We start from the raw sequence: 27,649 nt of genomic DNA on the forward strand, positions 1-27,649 counted from the left end.
CCCCAATAATGTAGAACCTTACACTGACAGGGTGTGATAGGGGAATAATGTAGCAGGCAAAAGAAGCTTCCGCCATTGCTTTTGCAATTCAACTAGGGTTAACCAGAGCTAAACCTTTTTGTTTTAACTTTTCTTTTTTCAAGCACGGCCGCCACATCTCCTTGCGCAACAACACACACATTAGTTCTCAAAAAAGTCCATCAGAAACCAGAACATCGCCAGAGCGGGAAAATTTAAACTGGTTCTACAAGTGCAGTGCCTAGACTAAACATTGGGTGCGCTAGGTGCACGAGAAACGATTTCAACATGCCGAAATTGGCAATTTAAAGCATAGATCATCGGTGATCGATCTGGATAGGCGTGGTAATAAAAGATTTAATGCCTGTATTTTAGTAAGCAAGATACACATTCTGCCTCATATGACAGATGGCAGGGCACTTTATTATTTAAAATTGAATTACCTAAGAATCTAAATTAAGGTAGTGATATACTTTGACACGACCTGGTACACAACCTGCTGTAATAACTTGCATATCAGGTGAACGTTAGAAGCTTTTTCACTTCAACTATTGCAGGAATTGTGGAAACTTAATGTGCCTTCGAATTCTTGTGTTTGGGGACAAAAAGGTTAGAACTTTATAGTATCCAGCAGGTCTGTTCTAAAGGGCCTTGCACTATGGCTCTGGTGATGGAACAGTGCAAGGAATAGGGCCCACAATAATAAAAATTGAAAGACATACACTCCTGTGTGTTCCGTCCTTGTGCGCCATCCCTTTTGTTGTTCCATCCCCATGCAGAACCAACTAGCTTGCTATGGCTCTAACGTGAAGCACACTAGGCCTAGCTAGACTGAATGAACAGCATGCTACCAGCCTACAGTTGCCTGGTGAGCAAACGTCATAGCAGGAATGCTACAGTAACGTTAGTGTTCTTTCTTGTGCAAATGCCTAGTACACCTCAGAATAAGTTAAGCAGTGTTGGAGCACTGCCGCATAGTGGTAAAGCCTCTAAGAAACAGCAGTTCTATGTGGAGTCTGAATGGAATAATGCATGGTTGACATGGTTGCACCACGTGCTGTGATATGACTTTGCTACTGTCATAGTTCCAGGGGTTCTCAAACTGGGTTCCACAAGCTTTTGACAGGATCACCATTCGCTTGTCTTGTATTTGCTCAATGGGTAGTTGGTACAATGGAACAGTGCAAAGGGCATAAACACAGGGAAGAAGAAAGATAGAGTGTCTTTTGGTCTTGGCAGCATGGAAAATGTTACTCTGCTATTGTCACAGCATTTACAATGCTGGCGAGATAGTGTGAAAGGGGAATGCTGCACAAGGCGGAGCAATCTGGAGGAGAAAAGGGCCATTTCTTTAAAAAGCTATGCTGTCATTGCCAATGAAGTTATGTAACTGCAGAAACAGCAACCTAGCAGGAAGAATGCTACCATCGTCGTAATTAGAACAGAAAACAGGCCAAGTAAGTCATGCCGCAAGTCGTAAGTGACAAAAAAGAAAGAGGCACTGCATTATTGCCAAGCCTTGAGAGTAAGGCGGCAATCATTGTGTGGTTGAAAAATTCATAAGGTGTTCTATTCATATATAAGAAAAAGCAACGTCCTCTCCTTGAAAAGTGATGAAAATATGACAGTTTAACTGGGACGCTGTGCAAAGAAGCTTTATATCCCCGTTTTATACATCCTCACCTTCACTGCGCAGCATCAGTGCACTTGCAATATTTACTTCAACAATAGCGAGGTCATCCACTATTTCAGCCGGAAATGCACCATTTATCATTTCTTGAAGCAGCGCTTGCCTGCAAAGACCAAACATTGTATAATTATAATATTGATGCTTATATTGTCGACATACACACACAAGGTATTGCACAGAAAAAATTAATCCAACACATCCCACAAGTTGTATAGTACTCCTCAAACCTCATACACTGCTTGTCATGTACATTTAGATAAATATATGTGCATCATGAAAAAAAAAAAAAAGAAAAAAAGAACCAACATGTGGCCAGTCTTATTCCTTCTGCTGTAATGTAACTTGTGAAATCTTAATAACATAGGAAGGTTAGTTTCAGGTGCTTTACATTGTGATATGTGCTGTGGTAAATATCTACTTAGCTTGGTCAATTAACCTAATGGCAGAGACTGATGGTCCAACATGCTCAAGCTAACACGAATAAAATGATTGATTTTATTTATTTCGCAGTATTTATTTATTTTATTCATTTTATCTTTTATTTTAATTTTATTTTTTCTGATATCACAGAGTGCAAGTTTGCTGAAAACTCCAGGACCGTAACATAACGAACTGCTGCCTCTTCAGGTGCAAGCTGGGTGCTTACATACCTTTACACCATCGAGGAGCTTTTGTTCAGTGCGATAGTTTAGAGGCTTTAAGACCATTATGAAGCTACAAAACATTATGTTCATAGTCAACATTACCACATCAACTTTTAAGGATGCAAAGCACTGTACCATATTTCAACCAAAAAGGGCAAAAGTTGGATGACATTTTTCTCAATGAATGAATGAAAGGAAAGGAGGAAGGAAGGTTGGAAGGGAAGGTGGGGGATGGTGTAGAAAAATATGGAAGAGCGGATATGTCCATATCATTTGTGAGGCAACACTTGAGAGAGAGAGCATTTCAGAATTGGAGGCAGGGGGGGGGGGGGGGGGGGAGGAGGGGGTAAGCTTTGAGGCCTCTCTATCTGCAGGGTGTAAAGTAGAGCTTCCTGCGCACACTAGAGAGAGCTAAATTTAGAGCAAGAGGGCTGTGTCTGGATTATGTTAGTTGCTTAAAGCACTATTTCGGCAGAGAAGTGAAATGCAAGATAATCAATACTGCAAGTTTATTTAATCAAAACTTTAATTTATGCGAGCATAAGCAGAAAACAGCAATAAACAATAAAAACAAATTGTGGAAAATTCAGTAGTTTGTAACATTATTTTAACATACACAAACTGAATATCCTCCACTTTGATTGTGGCTACCATTTCACCGCAAAGCATCCTTTTACCACTTGCCATTAATGGCATAAAGTCATTTGTTTTTAAATGCTTTTAGTGTACATGCGTATGTGTAGTGACCTGAAATAAAGGGGGTTCATCTCATTTGATGGCAATTACCGATCTTCTGCGGAGGACAGGATCTTGCAGAAACCCGTGATAGGAGACCCGAACACTAAGTGCAAGAGAAATTAGCAGCAATGAAAGAGAACATTAACGACACAATGATAATATTGTGCTGCTCTGACGGCGAGAAGAATGGCACGAACATGTGAGCACGAACTCTGTACAGACAAAGCAAGTTATAGTACAACCGAACAAGCACTGGTGTGGCGACGTACAGATTACACATGTAGTCACCTCACGACTGCATAACTCGCCGGGAAATTTTTCTCGCGGGAGCACAGCATCATTACACACAATGTTCATGAATGTAATTCACTTATAAATAGAATGCTGCTGACTTGGCTCTTTCTGTTGCAAGTTAAACTCACAGGAATACTTGCTACGACAGAAATGAAAGCAAGCACACAAGGTGAAGTGCGATCCAGGTGCTGTGTTGTCTTTCATTGATTAGTCTACAGTAGGTAGTATTGTTATTTATAACTGCCAAGATGGCAACTACGTGAAGTGGGCTGAAACAAGCCGCTTTTTTGGTGCTTATTATGCTCAATCAGCCCAAGCATGCAAGCGTGTGCACGCACGCATGCAATGTCGCATGTGGAAGGCAGCGCGAGTCAAACGTAAAATGAGTACATGTAAACTATGCAGGAACTGCATATATGACACGGTGATGCATGTGTGGATGGATGACTGTGGTTTTCTTTCTGTCAATCGCATTTATTTTTTAGCATGTTGCGTGAAGTTGCTGGTAACAAATTGCCCACAATTACGTTACCTCCTAATGCGATATTTGAACGCAGTTCATCAGCTGTTCCACTTTTTCGTTAGATTGAGGCAAAGGTTTCTCAAACATATTCCTTTAAGAAACACTCCACTAACAGTTCTTCACTGTCATGAAAGAAGCTTTGTGGTCGGAGAAATGAAGGGAGCAATTAAGTTATCAGGAGGTCGTGGGAAGTAGCGTGTGGGCCCATAGGAACATTGCGCAGTGAACAGATAGCAGCGACTGACTAATGCTGTTGGCTAGCGAGTGAAGCCAGTGAGAACGGGATGCAAGCAACCAGAGAGCACCCTCGCAGCCACGGAGGAAGAGGGGGGGACCCCCTCCTCCTCTTTCTGCACGGTGGCTGTGTTCTACGCAGTCACGTTGTCTTGACTCGCTAGCGGCCGGCGGCGGCATCAATCAGTCACTGCCTCCGGCGACCCCCCCCCCCTCTTCCTGCGAGGCTCCAGTTACCAAAGTGTCAGCTCGAACTGGGGGGGATGAAAGGGGGGCAGAGCTGGTTAAGAGGCCGATGACGCCGACGTGGCAAAACCCAGGAACGGGCGCCAAAGAGCTGCGCTCTAAAACGTATTTATACCTCGCTCCCCTACTTATCATCGCCTCCTCACTACATACACAAGGCCACACATGACAATGTTTGTGGGAGGGAGAGCTGTGACCGTTTCACCAAAGCAGCGCAAGCCGCCACAGAGATAGTTTTTGAAGCCCCTGACATGATGGCGTGTAGTCGTTCGCACCTTTTCTCCTAGATGGCGGGCCTTTTTGAATATCCCCTATTGCTGAAGGTAACAGCCTACTCTTAACTTATGCGAAACTTTTTGACAAGCGACATCCAGAGAAATTGTTCGAAAACTCTGGGGGTTTTGAATGGTACTCTTATCCTAGCTGCTCTACTATTTACGATGTATTTCACTGCCACGCACTACAGTCGTACCCGGATATATAGAACTCGAAGGGGATCGCGAAATAGTGTGATATATCGATAATTCGATATACAGAAATCGGCTTGGGACAGCACTTACGATGCGAAAAAACGATACCGCGCTTGTCATGTAATCAACTCACTCGCATAGTGAACCCACCCTTCACTTTTACACGCGAATTTGGAAGAAAAAAAAAGCGTTAAGGCCAGCTCGCTCACATGCAAGCGATTAAGCGATCTCAGCGACGAGCCGCAGCGACAGAGCAAAAAATTTCCTGGAACTGCGTCACTCTGCCGTTCAACCCACTGCGGCAGCTCGAAACAAGGTTTCTGCGTCGCCGCGGCAGAAATCGCCAGCGTTTTCGCTTGCATGTCGCACTCCGTTTCGGTCCTCTCATCCACAGCTCATTTCTTGGCAGCATGCCAGATGCTGCGCAGCAATGACGTCGCCGCGTGTTTATCTTTTTATAGCTCCTGCGGCGGCGGGGAGCGAACTTGGCAGACTGCCCGTGGTGGCTTGATTGCACAAGCCTGGTTAGATTTATCATTATAGCTCCTGCGGCGGCGGGGAGCGAACTTGGCAGACTGCCCGTGATGGCTTGATTGCACAAGCCTGGTTAGATTTATCACGCCGCTCTTGGGGCGGGGGCGTAGTCCACTGCTACAAAATATTGGAAAGCGTGATACAGTAGCTGCAAATGCTGTTTGAAGCGAAAAATGCTAAAAGCTGGTGTCATGATCGCAGCTGACCGCGTGCTTTCGTTAATTCGTACATGCAAGAATGAACGACCGTCGCAAAAAAAGAAGAAAAAAAAAACCGCTTCATAACGCCGTATCTTACGCTACGCCGCGCCTACAGCACAGCGACAAAAGTAGACGACTCTCGGGCGGGGGGGAAGGGGGGGAAAGGTAGATTTGCCGCTTGTTAACTTCCGCAGGCGCCATAGCCACGTCAGCCGCTGCGCGCAGAGGGTTCGCAACACGTTGGGGAAAGCGTCCGACGTTCTGTCTGAAAACGGGCTGAGCTGGCTTGGCGCATGCGTAGCGCGTGCTACTGCGAACGAAGGCCGGGAAAGAGAAAGGAGAGAGAGAGCTCGGCAAAAGAATGGGCACACCCTTGCGCTTCGCTCTGTCACGTTTTCCCCCACTCGTTCCCACCGGTTCTCTCTGGTTCATTCACGCACATGGCTTGCAAACGTAACGTGGTAGCGCGCGCGGGAAACGATAACCGCAAATGCGCGCGCCTGTAGGGAATGGGCGCGGCGCTGCCCTAGCCGAACTGTCCCCTCTAATTACTTCCGCGCGCGGCTTGAAAACGTCAAGCGGCAAACGGTCGAGGGTGATGCGATCGTCTTTTGGGAAAGGCACACTTTCCAGTGCATGGTGCGGAGTTCGATATATCGAACGACCGGTGAAATTGAGTTCGATATATGACGCAGCTTTCCTATACTTTTACATGGGATTTTCAAGGGGATATTCCGTGAGTTCGATATAGCCGAAATTCGATATATCCTGGTTCGATATATCCGGGTTTGACTGTATTCATAGTTTGTCTTTTCGTGGCCTTGGATGTGCCAATTTCAACAGGCGAACCAGTGTTCCTGCATAAACGCCTACTTAATTAATTGAGGTCCGTTCTACTCTTGTACAACTAAACAAAATGTCAGGCGTGCTTTCAGTCATCCGAGACATTACCCGAGAGCATCACCAACTGAACTCTTGAAATGTGGATAAAATACTTGTCACCAGCATTTGTGACAACACAGAAAATCACTGCTTTTGGCTGTGCAGTTTACTTTCTATGATTTTGTTCTTTTACTGTTTTAATGAAGTAATTCCAAGAATAGAATATCAACAGAGTGTAAAAATGTAAATAATTTTTACTACCTTTACTAATAACTTAATTTTTTACTAACTTGCTATCTTACTTAAGTAGAAATCATTTGCAGTATTTATGAATGCAATGCAAAAGGTCCTCGGTCGAACAGCCTGTAATTTCTGCAATCATAATGTTGTATTCGCAAGTGATAGAGCAGTTACGAATACTGCAGTTTTTTTCATGGTCCTCACACACAAAAATCATACAAATTAGCTCATATCAATTAGCAAATAAAATTTTCTTACTGAATCCGGCAGTTATTCACATTTTTTGTGACCGGCAACCATTAGCGTTGGAATCCTGGAAGCTATTACTTTCACTTGATGCTTTGAATACCTGAAAATGACTGGGCTAAGATACTTTTACATTATCTTTCTTTTTCAGATGTGTAAACAGTGCTAAATTTCATACATAATGTTAGCACCAAACTTACAGGCACTGTTTTCGCAGGTGAGAAGTGTAATGGAAGAGCTGAAATCATTTGGCACATTTGCTACAAAACAAGCTTATCTTTTGAAACACGGCTCCCTTCATTTGGTACTAAACTAAAGGCAAACGAATTCTTAGTAATGCTGTGGTTTCAACATTACAACCTCAGAACAAATAAATGACTAGGAAAAAGGCCTCAGTGATAACTGAAGGCAGTAATCACCTTAGTGCCAACAAATTTGCAAGTACTGTGTCCAGGTGCAGTGATAGGTCCTCATCCTCGCTTTCTTCAGAAGCGGCCTGAGAAAGAAAACATTATTCAGCTCGAAAATGAATGCACTGCTTCAAGCCTGCTGAAATGCCACAAAATTTTAGTTTGTGGCCCTGCTACAGAGCCAACCTACCTGCCAGTATTCACTAGTTGGATCAAAACTGTTAAAGACCCGAGTGACCTCCAGTTTCAGCCTCTTCCCGCGGGGCTCAAACAAGTTTATCAAGTCACCAACACTGGAAAAGACATCGAGGAATAAAAGAAAAATGTTTTAAGGCTTAATTCAGGTATCATTCATAAAAAAAGAAGCAGTGCAAATTACAACAATAGTGTACATGCTATCTTTTGTGCCCCCAATGCTTAATGTTAACCCTTTGAGTGTTTTTGCCATGTGGGTACTATGGACGAATTCCAGACCACGGGGTTTTTGCTGTATGTGTACTCAGCTGAGTGCGCATCTGAAATTTCGCACCCTTCTGAAGAGACGTGTTTACTGGGAGGTGCTGCCATCTCCTAGAATGCACAAGTATTAAAAATTGTCTATGCTCCCACCTTGTGGAGGATAAAAAAACTGACAGTGACCATTGTGTTGCGCGCTGTTTGCAGCGGCGCATCCTCGCAGTTGTTTCTCCATGTGATTGCAAGAGACGTGCAAAATTTCATCTGCATCTTTCTTGGCACGCTAGTGGAGGCCCGTGAAGATCTTCTAGGACCTACATGAGCTGTTGCAAAAGTGTTTATGCTACTATCTTAGAGAAAAAAAAACTGATTGTGAGCATTGATGCTACACTTGGTTTGCGGCAACATGCCCTCGTGGTTTCAATTCCTTCGCGTGATCAGAACGGAAACACAAAATTGATCTCTATCTTTGTTAGGATGCTTTTGGAAGCCTGCAGATTTTCAGCCTTGCTGGTGACCTCTCAGCTTATTGACACTCATGGGGTGTCACTGCTCTCCCCTTTAGTCAGTTCCATTGATGCTATGACTGGAATACTTCCTCTACATATTTTTCGCTTATTTATCCAGACTTTCCCAATTTTGTTTTCTGAAATTCAGCAATAAAAAAATCTGACACTAGTGGTAATTTTCTCCTTTTCGAAAATGTTTGACACTCAAAGGGTTAAGCTGGTATCCCTGGCAAGCCACATGTTCTCATTTCTGAAAAAGCTTGAGGCATGCTTTGACTTCTTCAAAAGGTCTATGCAGCTGGAAACAATAGAGTTATGCACATAATAAACTAAGGCCATCATGAACCATCATGCATTAAACATACTGTTGATGAAAATTACTGCTATGGTTACTTGACTACTGGATTTTAATGTGCTACACCTTGCCTTTAACATTCCCTCCTTTCTGAAACTTAACCCACAATAAGTGTACTATTGCCTTCTCTCCTATAGTTGGATAAAACTGAAAAACAAAAATTGTGCGACACAATTGAGCTCCACCTTTAAAGGTATTACGCGACAGCGGCTCCCATCTGCAGCTCCTGTTGTAAATTTTCATTTGCCTACATGCAATTTGCTACTCTCTTAATCTCTGATCCTTTAATCCGTACCTCTATTATCTCGCATATACTCTTATACATGCAGTCGTAAGCTGCCACATTACGTGAAACACCATCCGACAAAGAAATTAGATGGACACTCGAGCTTCACCTTAATAGTAGACGCGATACCACCTTTAACACTGGCTATTCGTTCCGGGAATTTCCTTTCTAATGCACAGTGCGCCACCTGTACTGCAGCCGCACAGCATGATCGCAAGTTTTCCTGTGATCGCCGCATGCTGGCACTGATTTTAACTTTACAACAATGAAGAACAATGTCAACGCCAGTTTCTTTCAGTGACACGGGGCCCTTGACACTGTCTTCTTAAAAGTAGCAGATGATACACAAAGGAGGCCCTTTATCAAAAGGTGTCAAACGACCCTCATGATGGCACGGAGGTAACCCAATTAAGGCATGTTGAACCTCCTTCCATCTGCCAAACCCTGTGTTGTAACGCGAGGAGGCCCAAGGTGATGATTCAGGACAATCACGAAATGACAAAAACCACCAGGATATGTGCATCATTAACTAAAGCCAACCGCTCTTATTAGCCAGTGGCTCTCGACCACACTTGTGGAAGTCAGAAACATGTAAACTAATACACAGCAATCAAATGAGTTTGTAGACGTGACACTGGTGTCCTCATGTCCATTTTCGTACAGACTGGAGACTAATCGCTAATAAGAGTGGCATTTCAGTGCACACAGCGTAATCGTCAGGCAGATTATGGCACTGCAGGGTGAAAGCCTTTCCCAGAGCTAATTAACCCTGTCCTGTGCCAACTGCCACAACCTTATCCCTGCAAACTTCCTAATCTCACCCGCCTTACTAACATCCTCTGCTATGCTTGCTTCTCTCGGAATCTGCACCATTACCCATAGTGACTGTGGATTATCCTGCCAACATATTTCTTCCTGATTCACGTTAGGATGCCATTAACTCACGTTGTTTGCCTGACTCAATCATCACACCTCTTGTCTCTTAACATTACAGCTACTATTTTCCTTTCCATCCCTCGCTGTGTTGTCCACAATGTAACTAGAGCTTTTTTCATAACCCTTTGTATTTCTGCCCCACTGGTCAGTAAGAGGCACAGATGTTACATACAATTATATACTTGCATGTGACACCAAGTGCCAAAAGTTCAACAGCTATCTCAAAGTCACGGGCTTGATCCCAGCTGTGGTGGCCACACTTTGAAGGAGGCAAAATAAAAAAGTGCATGTGTGCCGTGCTATGTTTTTTACCTCAAGTGGTCTAAATATCTCGAGCCTTCACCCCATTTTCACCCCGTTTTCCAGAAGCAATTCTTGACTGGAAATCTGAAGAGCTTTCGGGACCAAGGAAACAGTATCGATGGAAAAGAAAACTGTACTCGCAAGATGCATGCACCTCTGCAGTGCTCTTAGATGCTGAGTCAGACATCCTACGCATATGCCACGCAGGCACATTCGTAAGGCTTGGTTAAAGTGAGGCTTTATATGTCAGGTGGTAGCCATGCGTTATCGCGTCATAGCCGTAAAGGTGGAGCGTAAGGGTCCCCCATAATTTTTTTTTTCTCTTATGATTGGCTCTCAGTGAGTAGATTAAATTGTTATATCCAATAAGGCGCTTTGATAGCATTGTTATAAGCGGTTTATTCTAAATAGAAAACATGAAGAAGTTGACAGTGCCATGATAATAGTTTTTTCTGATACATTGTTCTAATTAGCACTGTTATAAGAAGGCTTGACCATCTCCCCTTATTCAGGGGTGGAACAGCCAAAGTAATTTTTTTAGAGCAGTGCTAGCAGCAGAATATGTGCATTCTGGAGCAGCTGTTCAGCAAAAATATAGGTAACCGCTTTGGAGCACTAGTATGAGCATATCGGAGAACTTTCAGTGAAAATATGTACACTTTGATTAATAAGCATTCGTATGTCGTAAAATTTAATTGAGGTCGCCATGTTCACTAAGTGGCGTGTTTGCCAGCAATTATCTTGACTGGCTTTTGCGACTAAGTTTGGATATATAAAAATCTCATTACTTTTGGATGAGGTTGGGAGCAATACTATTTAAGCCATGTACTGACAGTATTTTTCTTTTCTTCTGAAAAATGACGTTCGGCATAGTTTCTTATGAAAAGCTTCTCAAGGGGGCGGAACTCTGAGAAAATCCCACATCTAGCTTTTGCCAGTCTACTAAACTAAGATAGCGTAGCATGTGCTCACCCTTTAACAATGCATGCATTTCATAACCTAAACCCAAGGACATCCAGTTTTAACAGCCCTAATTCCTAGAACAGCATGCCTAGGGCTAGCCTCAGTAGATAATGCTCTAGAGTTAAGCTTTGCCAGGTTCAGTTTCCAGCTGCAGCCTCTCAGGTTGCAAAAATTGCACACTCTTTTTAAAAGCCATTTATAAAATTGGCATCTGAAGACCTAACATCCCAGGTCATTTAGATGCCAGGGCTGTTACAAAAAGGACTTCCTGGAAGTCCTTTGAGCCACAGGAAGTGAAAGAGCCTTATCAGGTGAAAAGTTTCTCCAGACAAAACATTGGTAATTGAAGTTCACTGCAAACAGAATTCTTAAGTGCCTTAATTAGTGACAGCCCTCTATTCAAGCAATAACTTCGCCGCAGTGGTTTAGTATCCTTTGAGCCACAAGAAGTGAAAGAGCCTTATCAGGTGAAAAGTTTCTCCAGACGAAACACTGGTAATTGAAGTTCACTGCGAACAAAATTCTCAAGTGCCTTAATTAGTGACCGCCCTCTATTCAAGCAATAACTTCGCCGCGGTGGTTTAGTAGTTAGGGCATTCGACTGCCAATCCCGAGATCGTGATTTCAACCTTAGCCCCTGCGGCCACTTTTCAATGAAGGTGAAGTGTAAGGCATCTGTTCACTGTACGTTAAAAAATTCCAGGGGCCAAAACTTCCGCAGTCTGCACGACCAATGTTACCGTTGTATCAAACAAATGAACACCACCAACAAACATCAAGAGAAAGGCCATTCACAGCAGGTAAGAAACAGTGTCTTACATTTTTAGTTCGACGAAAGAAACTTGTTGCTTTAGACCGTGGGGAGTCTTGACACCAGGAACATCGTAGCTGCACATTAAAGGAAGTCAATAACAATTGATAAAAAAAAAAAAAAAAAAAAGTCAGTCAAACTTTCTGCACTATTCTTACCAGGCCATTTGGTTGAAAAGAACGTTGTTTCCATCTCTTTGGAGTACGAGCACAGAGAGCTTGATCCCCATCTCTTGCAGCTAAGTAACAAAAAGGGAGAAAGCACAGTAAAAAGAACTTTTTTGTGCATGTACATAGATTCAAAAAAAGATTGAAAAATGGGTTATCTGCTTGGTACACAGGGCCCCTAGCTTCTCCTCCTAGTGGCTACTTTAATGAAAAGTAATGACTAACTGAAGCACACTAAGAACTCTAAGCAAAGTTCCTGAAAGCAAACAAAAGGTATAATAGAACTCCGCTTGTTACTGATGCACATGCAACGGTCGAGTTTGCATTAAATGGGTTTCTATAGGAGCATGAATGGGACCGGCTAATGAAATCATAGCAACCTGAAACTTGACAGTAGGGTTCTATTGAACATGCGCAAAAAAGAAATAGGCCGCAGAGAAGAGAACTATACATACCTTCTCCAAAATCACGTCATGTGGCCAGTTCAAAAGTTGACAAACATTGGCAGTGCTTACAAAGGGCTCTCCATTGTGGTTCAAAACCTTCAGGCAGTGCCCTGTTTTGAGGTATTCACTGAAAAGAGAGAGAGAGAGAAAAAAAGGCATATAGACAAGGTGTGACAACTGGAATGTAACATGCCACCTTTATCAAGGCAAAGCAGAGCATGGTCATGTTGAACCAGTAGACAATACATACAAACCACCTTGCACTTTTTTGTATGGAAAAAAAAAAAAGGACGTACAGTCCCCTCTCAGCTCTCACGCTTCATAACTGGTGGCTTCTGTAGACTGCACCAAATTTTTTTTAGAACACATTAATGGCTACCTGCAACGAAATTGTACTTTGGCTGCAAAACCTGGTAATGTGATCGGCAAGTTCTAAAACTAATCCTAGCCGTAACTTTTTGATCATACCAGTCATGAAATCCCGCTTTAAAGGCTAGTAGTTTTAGCACGCATTTTTCAGGTGCTTATGAATTGCGCATTAATTTCTTTTTTTCGTTTCCCTCTTATATCTACTGCTGTTACGTCTAATAATTTGCTACTGCATTTATTTAACTGATATAATTTGCCAGGTAGTTGTGCATCTGTAAGCAATCCGAAAGTTTGCAACTTATAGTTTACTAGCTTACTCTAATGACCGCGGCACCGTGCCCATCCGTAAACACCCGAATTTTGACCAATCAGAACCACCATTTTTTGGTACATGGGCCCTAAAGGACGCTTTCTAACTAAAAATATCAAAGAGCTCTGACCCTAATGAGGGTATAGCTGTTGTTGTAAAACGCTGTGCCCGCCTAGAGATAGACACAGAAGAACGGAGGACACCAGGCTAACACCACTTGCCCCGGCGCTCTTCTTTTGTTCTCTAACCCTTGCGCTGGCGCCGCGCGCTAGTCTCGCGCTCGTCCCACGCCTCTTCTTTTTCTGCCGCAGCGCTCCTCAGCGCGCGCCATAACATCTTTCCACCGAGTGGGGGGGGGGGGGAAGTGTCGGTGAGCTGCTGCAGGCGCTCCACTTATGGGGCGGCATTTCATGGGGAAGGCAATGAGGCAGCAGGCGACGACAATAGTGGTGATGACTCGGTATCTAAGTCGGAGTCAACGCTGCCGCTGTTGACATATCGCTTCATGTTTTGACACATGCTCCGGGAAAATGTGGTGCACACCGCATGGTCGATGCTCGGGGAGGTCTTCGAGGCGGTATGTCACGGGGCTGAGCCGTTCAACGACACGGTAAGGGCCGCGGTATCGGGGCATGAGCTTCGTGGCACGGCCAGTCGCGCGGATTGTGCGGCGAACGAAGACCAAGTCATTAGACCGGAAGGAGGGAAGTGGTGGTGCTGCCGCATTGGCCACTTGCACACGCGCATGAGCCATGAGAAAGTTGCGCTGAGCGTCGAGGTGGGCGTAACGAAGTTGTTGGGCGGAGTCAGTTGGTGACGCAGTCTGATGGGGAAGGCCCAATTGCGCGTCGAGAGGGATGGAGGGTGTTCTGCCATAGACGACTGAGAACGGCGTGACATGCGTTGTTTCTTGCCTCGCAGTGTTGAGTGCAAAAGCTGCCGCAGAAACAAAACGATCCCAGTTTCTGTGGGACGGAGCCACGTAGGAGGCGAATATATCTGTGAGGGTGCGGTTAACACGCTCCACGAGGCCACTGCACTAGGGATGATTGACGGATGTAGTGGAATGCGCAATGCTGAAGGAGCGGAGGGCTCGCTCAAATTCATGGGACACAAAGCAGCTCCCACGATCCGCGATGAGGCGTCGGGGCACACCATGCCGAAGAACGAGATGCTGTTCCACAAACAAAATGGCATGAGTGGAAGAGGTGTCTGGAACGGGCAGTGCTTCGACCCACTTGGAAAAGTAGTCGATCGCAACCGGAATATACCTGTTTCCGGCGGGCGTCTTCAGGAATGGGCCCAAATGGTCCAGTCCAACCAGTTCGAAAGGTGAACTCGGCGGCGAAAAAGCCTGTGGGGGTGGCTTGGTTATTTGTGTGGACGATTTCCGGTATTGACACATCTGGCAGGACGCAACTAGTTCCTTGACATATTAGGCCACCAAAAGCGCTTTGACACTCGTGCGTAGGTTTTGCCGCGACCAAGGTGACCAGCTGTGGGAGCGTCGTGTAGGCCGCGCAAGACTTGCGACCGCAGTGTTGCTGGCACCACTGGCAACCACACGGGTGGTCGACCACGAAGCCACCTCACATGACACAAGAGATTATCTTTAATTCGATAGACCCGGCGCAGTTTATGGAGACCTGCGCCGGCGATGGTGCCAAAGGATTGGACTATGGCCGCAATGTTGGGACCTTGTGTTTGTGCAGTCCTGAAATCCGTCAAAGCAGTCACGGGACAAGGGTGGCGAGAAAGGAAATCGGCATCTTGATGGGCAGAACCGCGCCGATGCACTATGGTGAAACCGTACTCTTGACAGTGACCAGCGTGCAATCTTGGCATTTAAGTGTTTGGCTGACTGCAGCCAAGTGAGAGCGCTAATGTCCGCGACTATGGTAAAATGACGGCCGTACAGGTAGAGACGGAACTTCTCGACGGCCCAGACAACGGCGAGGCACTTAAGTTTCGAAGAGTGGTGGCGGCGCTCTACGTCGGAAAGCTGGCGGCTGGCATAAGCTAGAACTTCGTGGTCACCAGACTCGTCTTCCTGCAGAAGGACAGCGCTCAGCCCATTTTGGCTGGCATCCATGTGGAGGATGATGGGGGCTGATTCGTCGTAGTGGGCCAATGTGGGAGGCTTGAGGAGGGCGTGCTTGAGGTCAAGGAGCACGAGCTGTTGGACCGGCGTCCAACTGCACGCTGCATTCTTCTTCAGCAGGGCGGTCAACGGAGCGCTTCGCTTGGCAAAGTCCGGAATGAAACGACGGAAATAAGAAGCAAATCCAAGGAAACTTTTAAGCTCCTTGGCGGTGGTCGGAGCTTCGTAAGCCGTAAGCGCTTTTAGTTTTTTAGGGTCGGGACGGATGCCATGCCGGCTCACAACGTGACCCAAGTATGTCACCTCTGCAAAACCGAAGAAACATTCCTTTGGTTTTAAGCGAAGCCCAGCAGAGGTAAGGGCTTCGAGGACAAATTTGAGTCGCGTTTGGTGTTCTTCAAACGTAGCCGCGTAGACAATTACGTCGTTCAGGTAGACCAACGCCATAGTCCACTTCATATTGCCTGAGACGCGGTCCATGAGGCGCTGAAAGGTAGCTGGAGCATTCGAGAGACCGAAGGGCATACGGTTGAACTGGTAAAGGCCGTCGGGAGTCACGAAAGCCTTCTTTTCCGCATCATCGGAGTGAAAAGGCACCTGCCAGTAGCCCGAGAGCAGATCTAGGGTGGAAAAATAACGGGCCCCCTTCAGGCGATCAAGTGCATCGTCGAGGCGGGGAAGAGGGTACGCGTCGAGGTGAGTAATAGCATTTAACTTGCAATAATCAACGCAGAAGCGGAGTGTTCCATCCTTTTTGCACACAAGGACTACAGGGGAGGTCCAAGGGCTACAAGACGGGGCAATGATTCCCTGGTCAAGCATGTCGCATACGTGCTGCTGGATGACTCTCCGTTCGGCTGGCGCTACACGGCAAGGTTGGTGATGAATGGGCCCGCGGTTTTCGGTGTTTATCCGGTGTTGGGCCCAGGAAGTGCACCCGAGTTCACCGGCGCTTAGAGCAAGCAAATGCGATGTTCGAGCTGCAAGGCCTTGAGAGAGGCAAACTCCACGTCGGTGGGGGTGGGGCCAAAATTAAATGTTTCCCATGGTAGGACCGCCGGTGCTGGAGGGTGCTGAGGCGGTACTTCAGGTTGCAGAGACGCAACCGGTGATCCGGAGTTCAGGATTGAGGCTGTACCCAATTGAGTGCCAGGAGTCAGCACGAGAGGTGCGCGGCTGATATTAAGCATGAATACGTGGGCCTCTCCTTTAAGCACAGGCAGATGGCTTCGAGGGGAGGTCATCTCACAGGCTGGAGCTGAACACCGGATGGGTTCGAAAAGCATGTCTGCTGTGATCGGACTGTCAAGCTTGGCATACACCCACATTGCCGCAGCCGGTGGCAGAGTCAAGGTGGACGCTACAGTCACGGTAGTGATGTCAATCGGCTTGACTCGACATGGCCACTTCGTTGCGAGGTAACGCACAGATTCTGAGGCACGCTTGGTCGCCGACACCAGGGACTGCGCCACAGGGCGACACCGAGACTGGAAATCCGGCTAAGCCAACTCGGCCCACGCAGAGTTCGGCTCGCCTGTGGTTCTGTTGTGGTGAAATTAAGGATGACTCCGGCTTGCTGGCACCACCCGCACTTGAGGACCACTGGCCAAATAGGGCTGTCTGCTACAACAAACTCGGTGGAGAGGGTCTTCCCGAGCGCTGTCAGATTGACGATGACACGTCCGACTTGCTCCACCGGGGCGCCGTTAAAAGCTAAGAGCCGGGTTTTGGCGGCTGGAAGAAGCCAGTGGGGCTCGTTAACAATAAACGATTTGTCCAGCACATTGACAGCCACTCCGGTGTCGACCAAGGCCTCTACGTGCCGGTCAAGCAGAGTGACGTCGACGAGTACGTAGGGAGCTTCAGTTGTTATCGAAGCCGACAAAAGGAGGGGACAAGGAGAACGAAGGAGTGTGAGGACGGAACGGTGCCCCCTGAGTTCCGCCAAATCTTTTCCGACGTCGGAAGGCTAGCACAGTCCCTCGCGTAGTGCTCTCTCAGGCCGCAGCAGAAGCAGGTCGTGCGAGTGTCGTTACGCCCGCGCCGGTTAGAGGCCACTGTAGGGACTGCCAATCGAGGAGTCTGCATTGAGACGGTGCGCGCGGCAGACGGTGGCGACTCCTGCGTGGCCAACAAAGTCAATTCCGCCTCGACGATGGCGAGCGCCATGGCAGTGCGGACGGACTCAGGACGCCCAAAACGGACCAAGTGCTGCACCTCACCTCAGGGAGTCGGATGGCGTCGACAAACGCCTCGGTGCTGACCAGGGCCACAACGTTCTGAGGTGCCCCCGGCAACGACTGCAGAACCAGGCGCTCAATGGCGGCGGCGAGGTCCTGGTATGTCTCCCCGGGCTCTTGACGGCGGGCTCGCAGGCGGTGGTACTGCGCACGGGGTTGACCTGAAGCACTGTAGTGGTCGGACAGGAGGCCCTCCAGGACGGTGTATGAGCCCAACTGGTTGGGCGGCACGTTCTGCAGCAGCTCAGCTGGGCGGCCTCTCAGTTTGGAGACGAGCATCCATGCCTTCATTTGCTCGTCCCAGCCTCTCGCCATCGCAATACCTTCCAGTTGGATGTGGTAAGCATCTCACGAGATAGTGCCGTCAAACGTGGCTAATTCCACTACGTTCAATGATGTACCCGTGCCGAGCACGTTATTGGCGGCTACGGCAGCAGGCCCAGCGACGGCAGGGCTAGAGGCAGCGGTGGCGGTGATGCCTAAAGACTCATGACCTGTGTTCGGCTCGGCTGGCACAAGGCGACGGAAGTCGCGCCGGAGAGCTTCCATCTTCACAGCCTGGGCAGTCAGACGAGCCTCCCATGCGTCCATCCGCTGAGTAACTATATCCAGGAGGTGCTCAATACCGCTATCCAGCTGCTGCGAAGGACCGAGCCCCTCCGAGCGTCTAGGCCTAGCTGCGCCAGCCGCTGCGTCGTTGGCGCCATCTCCTGGTGGCAGAGTCCTGTCGTCTGGCACGTCGGGTCCTTGACTTTGGGAGCGGGTGAGTGGCATGGTCCCACTTCTGACACCAAAATGTTGTGGGACGCTGTGCCCGCCTAGAGATAGACAAAGAAGAACGAAGGACACCAGGCAAACACCACTTGCCCCGGCGCTCTTCTTTTGTTCTCTAACCCTCGCGCTCGTTCCGCGCCTCTTCTTTTTCTGGCGCAGCGCTCCTCGGCGCGCGCCGTAACACTATATTAAGTTTTACGCTGCATAAGTAACTGTAGCTATCATGCACCTAACACAAGGTTTGACAGTCTGTTTTGTTACATGACTAGACGTTTTGATGCCTACAGCTGATTAAAACATTGGCTTTGATCCTAACAAGAACCCACCATGGTGGTGCAGTGGTTACGGCGCTTGACTACCGAGCCGAAAGATGCGGGATCGATTCCCGGCTACTAGTGGCCGCATTGTGATGGAGGCGAAAAACAAGGCGCCCCAGTGCTGTGCATTGTCAGTGCACGTTAAAGAACCACAGCGGTCGAAATTTCCGGAGCCTTCCACTATGACGTCTCTCATAGCCTGAGTCGCTTTGGGACGTTAAGCCCCATAAACCAACCAACCTAACAATGTTTTATGCTCGCTACGAAAGTAGTTTTGTTGTTACAGATGTTTCAAAAGCTGTGTGGCTGTGTACCTGGCAGGTTATTGTGGAGATGGGCAACTTACTAGTATATGTAAAAACGGGCACTCGAGAATGAGCAGTCCTCATAACGGTCCCAATGAGGGTGAATGTACTTCGGACAGCATGCAGTAGAAAGCTCGAAACTGAAACGTGGCTTGGAGGTCTTACGTTTGTTACAATGGTGTAGTTTTCATAATTACCGCCACGATTACCATGCCAAAACGCTGTGTAGCCGTCATAAGTACAAAAGCAGAATTGGTTTGGCTTTGGTTGTAGCATTCATCATCCCAAAGTGACTCAAGGCTATTGAAGAGCGCCGTAGTGAAGGGGTCCAGAAATTTCGACCACCTGCGGTTCTGTAACGTCCACTGACATTGCACAGTACACAAGCACCCAGCTTTTTGCCTCCACCGAAAGTAGCCGCCGCAGCCTGGGATTGATGCAGTTCAACAGTCGAGTGCCATAATCATTGAGCCACCACAGCAGGACAGGGCAAAACGAATTAAGTCAGTGTTGGCAGTGAGAATTCATTAACAGTGATGCAAATTCATTAAATTGGAATTCACATCTGCTGTATTCTGAATCACCAGATTATCATGCAGTGGCAGCGTTCGGTTAAGCGCGGGCGTCAAGATAGAGGGACACAAATGGCATCACATTTTTCTTAATACATATACAACCTGAAGGCAAGTTCTCTCAAGTTAAACTCAAGTTAAAACATTTCAACTGCAGCCGATTCTTGGAAAAAACATCGCTGCAGCTGCACTGCATGCACAAAACTTCATTGGATTTCCTCCTCTGATGAACAGGAAATAATAACATGCAAGCCTATCTACACTAATGGGAATCCTTTTCTCGTTTGTTAATGGGTTATATACCATAGGACAGCATCAAAATGTAGTTCAGATCGTACACAATGCGCGCAAAAGCAAACAGCAGCAGACCATGCTACATCTGACATGAATGATATCAAGTCAAGCTCTATGTGATGCCATGTCATCATCAGCCAGAATACACCCACTTTAGTGCAAAAGCATTTTAACTTCAGGGCAAAGGCATTTTACACATCCCTCTGGCCCCGAGCCAGCTGCAGCTGCCTAATCTCACCAGCCCAACTAACTTTCTGCCACTGCCTGCTACACTTGCCTTCTCTTGAAATGCAGTCAGTTACCGTTAGCAACCATCGGGTATCTTTGCCTTAGCACGCGATGCCCTGGCATTGGCGACGACCCGGAACGAACATCGCCTGAGCACAGCTTGCTTTTCTGCAGATCGAGCCCTGAATACCAGCCTCAAGTGTCTTCCGCTGTATGAGCATCTCGCACGTGTCTGCACCAGCGACAGATAAAGAAGATCAAAGATCCGGGGACGTGTCAAATCGCTGAAAACCGCAATCTGCAGCATCGGTTCCGACGTCACTGCAACAGACTCTACAAAAGCCGCCTGCGACCGCCGGGTGCTTCACTTGGCATTGGCGACGACATGGAACGAATTTCACCTGAGCACAGCTTGCTTTTCTGCAGGTTAGTGCTTGGACATATTTTTAAACCCATTATTGTTGTTTCGGTCGTCGCCATTGCCAAGTTCACAGTTGTGTGTACCCTTGTCTGCCGTGGGACCTCCTGCACTGATCGCGAAATAACTAGCAAAGTTAAAGGAAGAGATAAGACAAACCCAGTTAAAGGCAGAGCTTCAGCAGGAAATCAAAAATGCTCAGTTGTCTCTGGAAAGGGATGCACGAAGTGAAATTCGCGAACTACGCAACGAGCAAATGAGTTTGACCGGAAGTCTTGAATTTGCACATGCTGAAATTGAAACACTGAAAAAGCAACTTACTAATGAGGTTGAAAAAAACGCAAAGCTAATCACTGAAAGAGACAACGCTAAAGTGAAATGTGCAACTCTGGAACAACAGAATGAGGAGCTTGAAAAGCGAGTAGTTCAATTAGAACAGTATTCAAGAAATGTAAACTTGGAAACTCAGAGAGTCGTAGTGGAAAAAGACGAAAACATACCAGAAATCCTTACCAAAATTGGAAATGCTATCCAAGAATCAATCACAGACAGTGATATTGAGATATGTCACCGTGTTCCCACCCGTAATGACAGCAAAACAAAGAACATAGTTATTCAATTAAAGTGCCGCGCAAAACGCGACAGCGCTCTTGAAAAGGCCAAAAAGACTCGCCTCACAAACAGATGTATAGGTTTTGATAGCTGCGATCCCATATACATAAATGAACACCTTTGCCCCTTCCTGAAGAAGCTTCTCAGCTTGGACAAACAAAAGAAAAAGGAACAAAACTGGAGGTTCGTGTGGGTTCGTGGCAGAAAAATCTTTGCTCGCAAACATGAAACATCAAAAGTTCTTCGTATACAATGTGAAAAAGACATTTGAAAGATTCAGTGAGCACAACAACCTATCTAGTATCCTATCTTGTCATTCAGAATGGCATTACAGCCTGCTGAAGTTAACAATCTTATCACATCTGGAAGCATGAGAGGTCTTAAATGCTTCTATCTAAACATAAGATCAAGTCGTAATAAAGAAGACATACTTTTGATGTGAGACATACTTTTGACAAGTATTCGATGTAGTCATGTTAACGGAAACGTGGTCTACAGCAGAATGTGATGCCATAACTGATGCAAATTATAAAACCTTCTTTTTGAACCGATCGAAAAAGTGTGGTGGCGGAATTCAATTGAATATTAGGAAGTGCTTTCAGTGTGACTTACTTGAGCAGTTCGCTGTCATCAATGACTACACTGAATGTCTTGCCGTAGTTAGTGAGCCCTACATTTTTGCTGTAATATTCAGGCCGCCAGATGGCTGCACGAACAGTTTCTTTGAATTCCTTGAAACCTTACTTGATTTTTCAAATAAGAATGGCTACACAACAATTCTGAGAGGTGATCTTAAAGAGACCTGCTTACCTCGTCCACCTCTGAACAGTTGTTTTACAGACACCACTCTTCTCGCAAGGCTACAGTAATATGATTCAGACACCCAGACGTACGAATACTGTATCACTTCCAAGCAGAAAAATTCAAAACATCAGTGAGTCTACAATATCCACTTTTCATAGTAAACTTATACAGACAAACTGGAGTGATGTTTATAGCACAACATCAGCTGATGATGCATATAATAAATTCTTAAATAAATTAATAGATGCATATTCGCCGCCATTCCCCTTCATTACTGCAAAAAAAATTCAAGAAATCATGTAAACCTTGGATTACCAAGAAGTCCCTAAAAATGATAAAAGAGAACAACAAACTCTTCAATAGATTTCTAAGCACGCGTAATACAGAAGACTGGAAAGCATTAAAAAAATATAGAAATAAAACAAATGCCATACTGCGGAAAGAAAAACAGCGGTATCTTTACCTATTCTTTGAGACGGGTCATAGCATAAAATCTCATGTTGCGTGGAAGAAGTTAAATGAGCTACTTAATCGAAACCCTTGTAGTCAGAATACATATGAATTAATTATAAATGACAAAGTTATTTGTGGACAACAGCTAGCCGAAGAATTTAACAACCATCTAGTCAACAGGTTACTAGTGCTTACTGTGTAGAAGCAACGGGAAATATTGCTAGAAATTTAGACAGTATCTTTTTTGTTCCCATAAGTGAAAGTGAAGTCCATGATGTATTTAGTTCTCTTCGTAACAGTTCGGTGCGGGACATAAACAATCTTCAACTAAGGCCTACAAAAGGTGCACTTGACGTGCTTACACCTACACCACATCTCACTAATATCTACAATTTAGCTCTCTCCACAGGCGTTTTCCCAGCAAAGATGCAAATATCTAAAGTAATAACAGTTTTCAAAGGCAGCAATCGCAATAATTTATCAAACTATCGCCCAATATTCTTGCTACCTATCTTTTCAAAAGTACTTGAAAAAGTAATTCATATCCGCATCACCAAATTTTTTTGAAAAGCACAATTTGTTAACACCGACACAATTCGGCTTTCGCAAAGGCAAATCGACAGAGCTAGCATTGCTCACACAGAAAGAAACAATACTAAAAGCATTTGAAGAAAAAGAAGCAGTAGTTGGTATCTACATTGATTTTTCCAAAGCTTTTAATCGTCTTAATCACCCCCTCCCCCCCATAACATTACTAAAAAAATTAGAAATATATGGAGTAAGGGGAACACCACTAGCACTCATAACTTCATATCTACAGCACTGAAGGCAAAGCGTTTCAATAGATAACATGTCATCATACAGACCTGTAACCACCGGCATACCTCAAGGAAGCATACTTGGCCCCCTCCTATTTAACATATATGTAAATGATATCACATCTGTTAGCCCCATTCCACATTATAAATCCTATGCAGATGACACCACCTTATTATTTCACAAGTAACTTTCAATCCTTGGAGGCTGGTACTAACACGATCCTTCAAGATCTCTACCAATGGAGTAAAGCAAACTCCCTGGATATTAATACGAAAAAAAAAAACAAAGGCAGTCATGTTCACTCCCAGGCAATCGAAAACACCACACGTCTTAAATATCTCATTAGGATCCAAACCAACAGAATTTGTTGATTCAGTTAAAACACTTGGCGTATATCTGCACAAAAATAGGGTATGGGACACTCACGTTAATTATGCTATAAACAAAATATCTAAATCTGTCAGAATACTAGCGAGGTTCCACTCTTTCCTACCACAAGCTATTAAACTGCATATATACTATGCCTTGATTCTATCACATTGCTTTCTTGTTTAGGGGAAAACAAATCTTAATCGTTTGCACATACTAAAAAAAAAATCTATTCGGCATATTATAGAGGTCTACTCGCAAGCCCACACAGGTGAATATTTTATGCGGCTTAATGTAACAAGTGTACATAATCTATATCTAATACATTGGCAAAAAGATACAAACTACTACTTCGTTACAGCCAGCAAGAATCAAAATATATAGCACAGTTAACTCGATCAACACGTACGTGATACACGCTTTTCAGAACCTTGGAAAGTTCCCTATTTGCGAACAAATTATGGTTAACAAATGCTACGTCATTCATTACCAACACTTTTAAACAACCTCGAACATAACGAAATTGACATTAACTGCATTAGTATATCAAGAATTAAGTCTTTCCTGTCTGAGCATCATACAACCCATATTAATTAATGCTACTGAAATAATAACATGCTGTTCTGTTGCAAAACTGTTTGCCTTTATGAATATGTACATGTATGCACTTTCCATTCTGTTTGTAAATTACTACAGCTAATTTTTTTTTTGCTTTGTACTTGCTGTGCATATAAAAATTGCTTAACCTCCACAAGAGAGCTTTGCAAGACCACTCTACATTGTTTAACCTTGTACGTTTTGTTTGCTTTGTTCCATGTTTCCATGCTCCACGAGTATGTTTTATAAATATCCCCCTATGTGTCGTCACTGTATGCCATGTAAAAGGGGGTTTGAGCACAATCAAGTGAACATGTTTCACTTTTTGCACGAGCCTCCTCCGTTTATTTATTTTCTGACGGAAAATAAACTGCATTTGAATTTGAATGAATTTGTTTATGCCTATTTCTTTTAATTCAACTAGAATGTCTGTAACTTTTCCTTGTTCCCTTACCCACTCTGCACACCTACAACTTCTTAACATTACAAATATCAATTTCCTTTCCCTAACTTCTCCTTTGTCCTAAATTTAAAATAAGTTGAACCCTTTCTGTTAGCCTCCACATTTCTACCCCATAGTGAGTACTGGTAAGGTACAGCCTATATACGTTCCTCTCAAGGGGTGCTGGTAAATAGCCATTCTCATAATCTGAGTATGTGCCAAATAAAATGCACTCCACCGTAATCCTATTCTAGTTATTTCACTCTTGCGGTACGGATATGTGGACATGCCCCTAAGTACAGGAACTCATTTACAATATAGCATTTATAAAAATTTATAAAGCTATATAGAAGCAGGAGACTACAAGTACTTACAGTTTGATAGAGTGAGGAGGGCGAGGCTCGTTCAACTCGCGCTCCAGTGTTGCCATGAAATCTTCATCGTCCTCCCTGTTTGGGAACAACAAAAGCTACTCAGGTCAAGTTCTCACAGTATGTGCACTATACAACAAAGGCAAAGTCAAATAAATTACGTGCACCAGAAACAGTAAAAAAAAAAACAAAAAAAAACCAATGCCCTTGAATTCAGCAGAATCTCAAAGATAAAGCAAGAGATAAAACAAATTTTCTGACATATACAGTGTACAATCTGCAGAAATTTCCTAACGGTCTTTTGAAAAGGAGTTTACAGATGATATCAATGCAGGAGCTGTGACTACCTACAAGCCCTATGTCCCGCACTTGGCAGGCATGCAGTTATGACATGAAAAGACTCCTTCTGCAGTTTGTACTACTTTGACGGCTGTCAGTCGATTAAGTACATATATGCGTACCAGTGGTTCATGACATGCGAACAGTCATAATATTGCACAGAATACAACTGACACAAAGCAATGCATGTCTGATTTGTCACTGCCAAGTAGGGAAGTGCTTACTTGTGCACCTTTTTCCACTGAGGTTTATGTGAATGCACACAAATTATTGCATATGCCCTTTGCAAGCCTATTGTGCATCTTCATATGCACATTAATGAGCTATGACCAGTTTCTTTCGCACAATGCAGATGATGGAGGAGCTCTGAGTAGCCAAGCAGTGACTGACATGAGAAGATGGTTATTACAGAAACAATATTACCATGTGGATGACTCCAGATACTTGGCAGACTTAAATACAACTTCTTTAACCCAAATTTTAGTCTGTCATGAGGTGACACTGTGCAGAAAGTTCCATCTAAAAATTTTGGCACCTTTTTTTGGTTTCTGAGCAATAATATAGGGACAGTTCTTTTCCGTGAAATTGCATATGCCTAGTTACAAGATACATGATAGCACTGCAAAATTTTAAAGATAACTACTTGGATAACACACTTCCAGCAATCAAGATTTTGCTGAATTTGCATTTCACTGCCAACTGCAAATCACAAAAGCAGACTGTCATAGAAATGCTTTTTTCTTCTGAAATTGTTTTTCTTTTCGGTTCACTATGTGAGGACATGCATCATCCCCTTAGTCACTTTCTTCATGAAGGCACGTTAACTATCAAAGGGCACCACGGTCTCAACAGAACTAGCCTAACAGGCAGTGCCACTGTGTGTGCTGAGAAGAAGAGTCTTAACTCTTTCCCTTCAGCATCAGAAACTCTAGATGTGCGGACATTCCAGTGCAAGCACCACACTGTCAGCTAGGCAAAGCCCCATAGGAAAAGCTTCCATAAGGCCATGAATTTCTAAGAGCGTGGATAAATATTTGTTTGTAGCCATGCTTGTGTGTCAGACAGTCTTGATTCCTTAGCCTATTTGTTGCTAGCCAGCATTGCTGCAGCAGATGCAAATGCTTGTTTGTGTCAGCATGTGTTGCTCCTTTGTTCCAAATGAAACAGGCTGATGTGGTTACAAGTAATTGGTCAGCCGCAAAATGAAAAAAAAAAAAAAAAAGCATTTATCCTCCTATGCAACCCTACAGCTATGTACAACTCTCTTTATAGACAGTTTTGCTCGAGAACCAAAGCGTCCATTTTCAGCCTTCTGGTGCATCTTTTGCGCCAAGTTTTCCACGATGGCTTTTCTTGCTCCTGCACATCATGGCAAATCACTACAGCCTATATTTAAATACAGATGCATTACTATCCACATTTCTGGATCTTGTCAAGATGGCTCAGAAGAGGCTTCTCATGCCCACTGCTGGAAAATAAAAATCACCACCAGTGGGTTTTGAACTCAGGCCGAGGCGAAGAAATCAGCTTCACTGGCTACTGCACCATCCTGGTAGCTGGTTTCTTCCCGCCCTAAGCTGTCAGTCTTTTACAATGCACTTTGTCAGAACTGATGACGATGACGACATCCAAAGTTCAACTAAAGGCCTGAATCTCCTTGATTTTGATGAAAGCCTAATGTACCCACCAAATACTTCACTAAGTGTGATGAGACATGGCAAAGCAAAACTTTATGAAGCAGAACTAGTCTAAACGAGTGCTAAATTTTGCTTCTGCATTTATATCCATGCTTAGCAGAGCTGACCTAAACTGCCGCTTGGTTTTTTTTTTTTTTTAGATGCTTTCTGCACCATCCATATGAGAAAATAACACCAGTTGTTGAACTACTAACTTTACAGTGATTGAGTCTTTAACATCATTTTCCTGCACTGACAAAATGCACGAGCCATAACGACTAAATTTGAATTTAAAATGACCGAAAAATTAAACTACATGATTAGAGTGCTCAGAGAAGCTGACGCTGTTGAGACAACTAGGTGTGGAAGTGTTTAGATGCATGCCACAATGAACATTCATTAATCCGAACATTCATTGTGTAGAAAAATGGCCGTGAATAAATGGGTTTAGAGTGAGCCAGCCCAGAGGGGACAATAATTGGCAAGGCTGACTCAGTAACCGCTTGCCTTGACACAAGTCTATTTGCTCGCCTGATTGTCAGTAAATGACTAAGGCCTCTAGTTTCCCACAATACCTCAGAAAAGTCTAGTGCATTTCTCATGAAATTGGGTTTGCAGCTACATTCTTATTCCTTGAT

General features: G+C 44.8%; 1 protein-coding gene across 3 annotated transcripts in view; it reads right to left on the reverse strand.

Moving 5' to 3' along the window:
• Positions 1-27,649, reverse strand: part of LOC146202424 (uncharacterized) — a 132,538-nt gene that overhangs the window by 7,525 nt on the left and 97,364 nt on the right. For all 3 annotated transcript variants that reach the window (XM_084588178.1, XM_084588180.1, XM_084588181.1), the window contains 7 exons: positions 25,000-25,074; positions 12,611-12,728; positions 12,147-12,226; positions 11,997-12,065; positions 7,560-7,662; positions 7,379-7,455; positions 1,702-1,811 (listed from right to left, as the gene is read on the reverse strand). In XM_084588178.1, coding sequence (XP_084444304.1) covers positions 1,702-1,811; positions 7,379-7,455; positions 7,560-7,662; positions 11,997-12,065; positions 12,147-12,226; positions 12,611-12,728; positions 25,000-25,074 — 632 coding nt within the window. The remainder of the gene's footprint in view (positions 1-1,701; positions 1,812-7,378; positions 7,456-7,559; positions 7,663-11,996; positions 12,066-12,146; positions 12,227-12,610; positions 12,729-24,999; positions 25,075-27,649) is intronic.

The sequence above is a fragment of the Amblyomma maculatum genome, chromosome 1 (assembly GCF_055883805.1).
Source record: "Amblyomma maculatum isolate TAMU_Amacu chromosome 1, ASM5588380v1, whole genome shotgun sequence".
NCBI classification, from domain to species: domain Eukaryota; kingdom Metazoa; phylum Arthropoda; class Arachnida; order Ixodida; family Ixodidae; genus Amblyomma; species Amblyomma maculatum.